Genomic DNA, 5,480 nt, shown 5'->3' with positions numbered 1-5,480 from the left:
TGTGTGTGTGTGTGTGTGTGTGTGTGTGTGTGTGTGTGTGTGTGTGTGTGTGTACATACTTAAATATAGATACATACTTTATTGAAGAAAAACTGTAACTGTTCATTGGCCAAATTGATGCATGCTTGCTCAAAGCTGTTATTTTCAAAGTGTTCAAAACCAAATATGTCCAAAATCCCTATAAAAAAAACCCAGAAGAGATAGAAAGAGAAAAGAGAAAACATGAACCATTCAGAAGTAACAGATCGACATAGGATTGACTTATCTAACTCAAGTCTTGAATAGGGCTTTAACAGACTTACCAATTTCTTTGATATCTTTTCCAGTTGAATCTTCTAAGTTTATTAATGTATTGACTTTGAAGACAATCCAGCTAAACAAGCGACTGTATATCACTTTTGCCATTGCATCACGAGAATCTGAAATTAGAAGAATGGTTGACATTTCAGGATTAAAGTATATATTTCAACAGATTTAATAATAATTCCCTAACTGATGCTTGGAGACCAGGCATAGCTGTGGTAGATAAAAGAAAACCAGAAACCAAGATCATAGATATTGCAATACCTGTGGATGCATGCATAGGTGATAAAGAGCTGGAAAAAGGTGGTAAAATACAAACTACTAAAAGACAAAATTGCAAGAATGTGAGCAATGAGGAGAGTAACTGTTATCCAAGTAGTTGTAGGGACACTCGGAGCACTAGCAACCAAGTTAGAGAAATATGTCAGAGAAATTGGAATTGACATGAGGGCAAAGCAGGCCCCAAAAGCTGCTCTATTGGAGACATCTAAGATTTTGAGATTGGTGCTTGGGTGTTGAGTGTCTTCCATGATAGTTAACATCCAAATACTAAAAGTCTTATAATTTGTGGAATGAGACTCTGTGAGACCTCTGACAACATGTTGCTGTCTGCTCTCACATAATCAACCACAGGAAGTAAGACTCAGAGCTCAGAGAAGTAAAATAATAATAATAATAATAATAATAATAATAATAATAATAATAATAATAATAATAATAATGATAATAATAATAATCCTTTCTACTATAGGCACAAAGCCTGAAATTTTGGGAAGCAGGCTAGTCGATTACATTGACCCCAGTATGCAACTGGTACTTAATTTATCAACCCTAAAAAAATAAAAAGCAAAACCAACTTCAGCAGAATTTGAACTCAGAATTTAAAGACAGACAAAATACCACTAAGCATTTCACCCAGCTCACCACCTTAATATTGATAATAATAATAATAATAATAATGTTAATAATAATATTTTTAAAGGATTGACATAACTCTTCACAAAGGTAAATAAATAATAAGAAGAGTGCAATGCAATTGCAATAGATATTTTATTGGTTCAATGATATTTAGATAGCAAGCCTGTCTTTGTCGAGTTCATAATGAAAAGTGATAAAAATTCTAAATTATAGAAATTCAAATCCAAAATATGAACGAGAGCAATTAGCATCCACATGTTGATGGAATGACATCATCGGTCTTCAAAGTTCAATTTTACAACTGGCAAAAAGAAAAAGAAAGAAAAAAGGAAAAAGAAGAATATTTAATCAAACAGTTTTGTGTAAATTTGATGAAATTCTCCTATCATTTTATTCTTTCTCCAGGGTGTGATGTTAATAACCCACAAACCTATTTCTCCTCACACATGTTGCGTACTGAAAATGTATTCTCTATTTACCTTTGTGAAGAGTAACGTCAATCCTTTTAATCATGCTTTTGTACACCATTATCTCAAATGCAGTTACAATGAATCACGATTAAAATAAATAGCAAATGACATAGCTAAGATTAGCAAAGGAAGTCAAACCTTCACACATAATTTTAGCAAATACAGTACAATATGTGACAGAATTCCTTTAGTGATTAACTGGCACCAAAATTTAGCTGGCATTTCAAAAGTGCTGCAAGAAAGTTACCAGCAAGTTGCAGAAAAATATCCTCATTTCAAACAAATATTTCCTCAGCTGCTTATTGTAGCCATTAGAATAAAAATATATGAGAACTATTGACCTCTACTTCTGACTCCAAGGAAACTAACATTGGAGTATCTGCATGCTGTACCTTGAAAAACAGCTGCAAGAGAGGTAAGCCCTGTTCATTGTGCAACAACATGAATTCCATCAGAAATCATAACAGAAATGTTATGATTTATACAGAAGGTGGGACGTGTAAAGATTCCCATTTGGCATATGCAGCAGAATGCATGAAACAGAACTTGATTTATGTTGATTGTACATAAGAACAATTAAACAAAAGATTTAATGGGCACAGATATGATGTCAGGCACAATAACAGTAGTTCAACAGAACTTGCTGAACATTTTGCATCAAATGGTTGCAATTTTGAAAAAGACTTGAAAGTGCATATTCTCAGAAAATATTCTGAATCTGCTACATTTTCAGTACTCAAAATGCATGAGAACAAATATGTTTGCAGGTTATTAACATCACGCCCTGTAGGAATGAAAATGATAGGAGAATTTCATCAAGTTTACACAAATCGGTTTGATTAAATATTCTCTTCTTTTTTTTCTTTCTTTTTTCTTTTTGCCAGTTATAAAAGTGAACTTTGGAAACAAATGACGTTATTCCATCAATGTGTGGATGCTAGTTGCTCTCATTCACATTTTGGATTTGAATTTCTATAATTCTGAATTTTTATCACTTTTCATTTTGAACTCGACAAAGACAGGCTTGCTGTCAAAATATTGTTCAACCAATAAAATATCTATTGCAATTGCATCGCACTCTTCGTATTGTCTACTACTACTGCTAATAATAATCCTTTCTACTATAAGCACAAGGCCTGAAATTCTGGGGAAGGGAGCTAGCCCTATTGATCCTGGTGCTCAACTAATGCTTATTTCATTGACTCCAAAAGGATGAAAGGCAAAGTCAACCTTGACAGTATTTGAGCACAGAACATAAAGACAGACACTGGCACATGTGAGATTGCCAAGTAACTTGCAGCTAAACAAAGAAAGGAAAAGGAAAACAACCCCTTAACTGAGTGGGAGTATACTTGAGCAAGGGGTGGGTAAGATGACTTTATTCTTATTACATTATTGTTATTGTCAATATTTCTGAGTGAATTGGCAACATTGTTAAAGCATTTGAAAGTAATGTTTTGTGGTAGTTCTGATCTTTTCTCTGGTTCTTTACATTATGGGTTCAAATCCAACTCTCTTTTATCCTTTTTTTTTTTACTTGTTTCAGTAATTAGATTGCAGTCATGCTAGGGCACCACCTTGAAGAAATTTTACTTGAATGAATTGATTCCAGTACCTTTTTTTGAAAGCCTGTTATTCATTCTGTCAGTTGCTATTGCTAAACTGCTAAGTTACAAAGACATAAACAAACCAACACTGGTTGTCAAGTGGTAGTAGAGAACAAACACAGACACAGACACAGACACACACACACACACACACACACACACATGATGAGCTTCTTTCAGTTTCCATCGACTAAATCCATGCACAAGGCTTTAGTTGGCCCAATGCTATAGTAAAAAACACTTGCGCAAGCCATGCAGTGGGATTGAACCCGGAACTCTGTGGTTGGGGAGTAGGTCAAGTTCTGGGAATAATAAAATAATATAATGTGCTAGTCAAGTACTGAGATCAATTTCACAGATTAACCACTTCCTTCTCCAAATTTTTGGCCTTGTTGCCTATATTAGAAACAATTATTACATTCATCTTCCTCCCTATTTTTATCCTTCTCCTCATCGTGATCTCCCCACTTCTCCTCTTCCGCATCATAATCTTCCCTCTTTCTCATATTCCACATCATCATCATCATCATCACAATCATCATTGTCATCTTTGATGTCTTAAACACAACCACTACCATTAGCATTAAGAGCAATATAGGAACAGATTTGGCCTTTAAGCCAACTGGCCAAAACAACTGAGTAGATGTTCTGCTCAGAAGAGAGATTGGAAACAAAGAATGCCATTTACATGACAGTGGCACATTTTTTACAACTAACACACAACGTCAAAGCAATTAGGCAATAGCACATATACATGCATACACATTTACATGTATACACACACACACACATACGCACATTGGTTTCATGGTAATTAGTTCAATGAGTCATTATGCAAATCAAAATCATTTGAACTGTAGGAAATACTTTTTAATAATATTGATTCCAAATTTTGGCACAAGGCCAGCAATTTCGGGGAGGGGGTTAATTGATTACTTCAACCCCAGTGTTCAATTGGTACTTATTTTATCGACCCTGAGAGGAAGAAAGGTAAAGTCAACTGCAGCAGAATTTGAACTCAGAACACGAAAACAGATGAAATGCAGCTAAATATTTTGTCCGGTGTGCTAACAATTCTGCCAGTTCAAAAAACAAACAAAATTTAAGATATTATTTATTGAAATGGTGTGGAGGCACAATGGCCCAGTGGTTAGGGCAGCGGATTTGCGGTCATAGGATTGCGGTTTCGATTCCCAGACCGGGCGTTGTGAGTGTTTATTGAGCGAAAACACCTAAAGCTCCATGAGGCTCCGACAGGGGATGGTGGAAAACCCTGCTGTACTCTTCCACCACAACTTTCTCTCACTCTTACTTCCTGTTTCTGTTGTACCTGTAATTCAAAGGGTCAGCCTTGTCACACTGTGTCATGCTGAATATCCCCGAGAACTACGTTAAGGGTACACAGGTCTCTGGAGTGCTCAGCCACTTGCACATTAATTTTACGAGCAGGCTGTTCCATTGACCGGATCAACTGGAACCCTTGACGTCATAAGCGACGGAGTGCCAACAGCAACAACATTGAAATGGTGGAATGAATATGATTATTTTGTGTGTGTATGTGTGTGTGCATGTACACACACACACACACACAAACACACACACATACACACACACACACATATGAGTATTGTTGTAACATTGGGGTAATAGAGGTAATAAATCAACAGAAACTGGAAAATCAAACAAATAATAATGACAATTATTATTATCAAACAAATAAAAATGACAACTATTATTTCACATCAGTTGTCAAACAAGTCTGGGAATTGTATTCAATATTAATCAACAATGAATTAATTTGAAACTACTTCATTATTTTCTGTGCAAACGACTAATCAAAATTTTTTCTTTTAAACGATCAACAGCAACCAAAATTGTGCAAACCAAATATTGTCTAAATTGAAAGACATAAACATAAAAATGCATAAATATTTGATAAGAGCTTGACCCAGTACCACATAACTTAAAGAGTTTCATGGGTGTGTAGGATGTGAATGTCTAATGAGATGACATATGTACCTATGCAACTTTAAGTCATGTGGAGCTGAGTCAAACTTTCATTATCTGTCAATATTTACACATATCTCACCTTTTTACTATATCTGCTAGGTATATTTCTCTGATATTCAAATGAGGTTTGCTAATTTTTCACCCAATATCTCGCTTATTTCTATTTAAAATG

The 5,480-nt window shown here is 35.0% G+C and overlaps 1 protein-coding gene across 1 annotated transcript in view; it reads right to left on the bottom strand.

The window, feature by feature from the left end:
* The window catches only part of LOC106879565 (myosin-IIIb), a 114,320-nt gene that overhangs the window by 49,625 nt on the left and 59,215 nt on the right, over positions 1 to 5,480 (bottom strand). Inside the window, exons 10-11 of the mRNA XM_014929199.2 lie at positions 303 to 419; positions 78 to 178 (exon numbers count right to left, since the gene is read on the bottom strand). Coding sequence (XP_014784685.1) covers positions 78 to 178; positions 303 to 419 — 218 coding nt within the window. The remainder of the gene's footprint in view (positions 1 to 77; positions 179 to 302; positions 420 to 5,480) is intronic.

The sequence above is a fragment of the Octopus bimaculoides genome, chromosome 2 (assembly GCF_001194135.2).
Source record: "Octopus bimaculoides isolate UCB-OBI-ISO-001 chromosome 2, ASM119413v2, whole genome shotgun sequence".
NCBI classification, from domain to species: domain Eukaryota; kingdom Metazoa; phylum Mollusca; class Cephalopoda; order Octopoda; family Octopodidae; genus Octopus; species Octopus bimaculoides.
The sequence above is the reverse complement of the archived record's forward strand: the minus strand, read 5'-3'. Positions and strand labels throughout refer to the sequence as shown.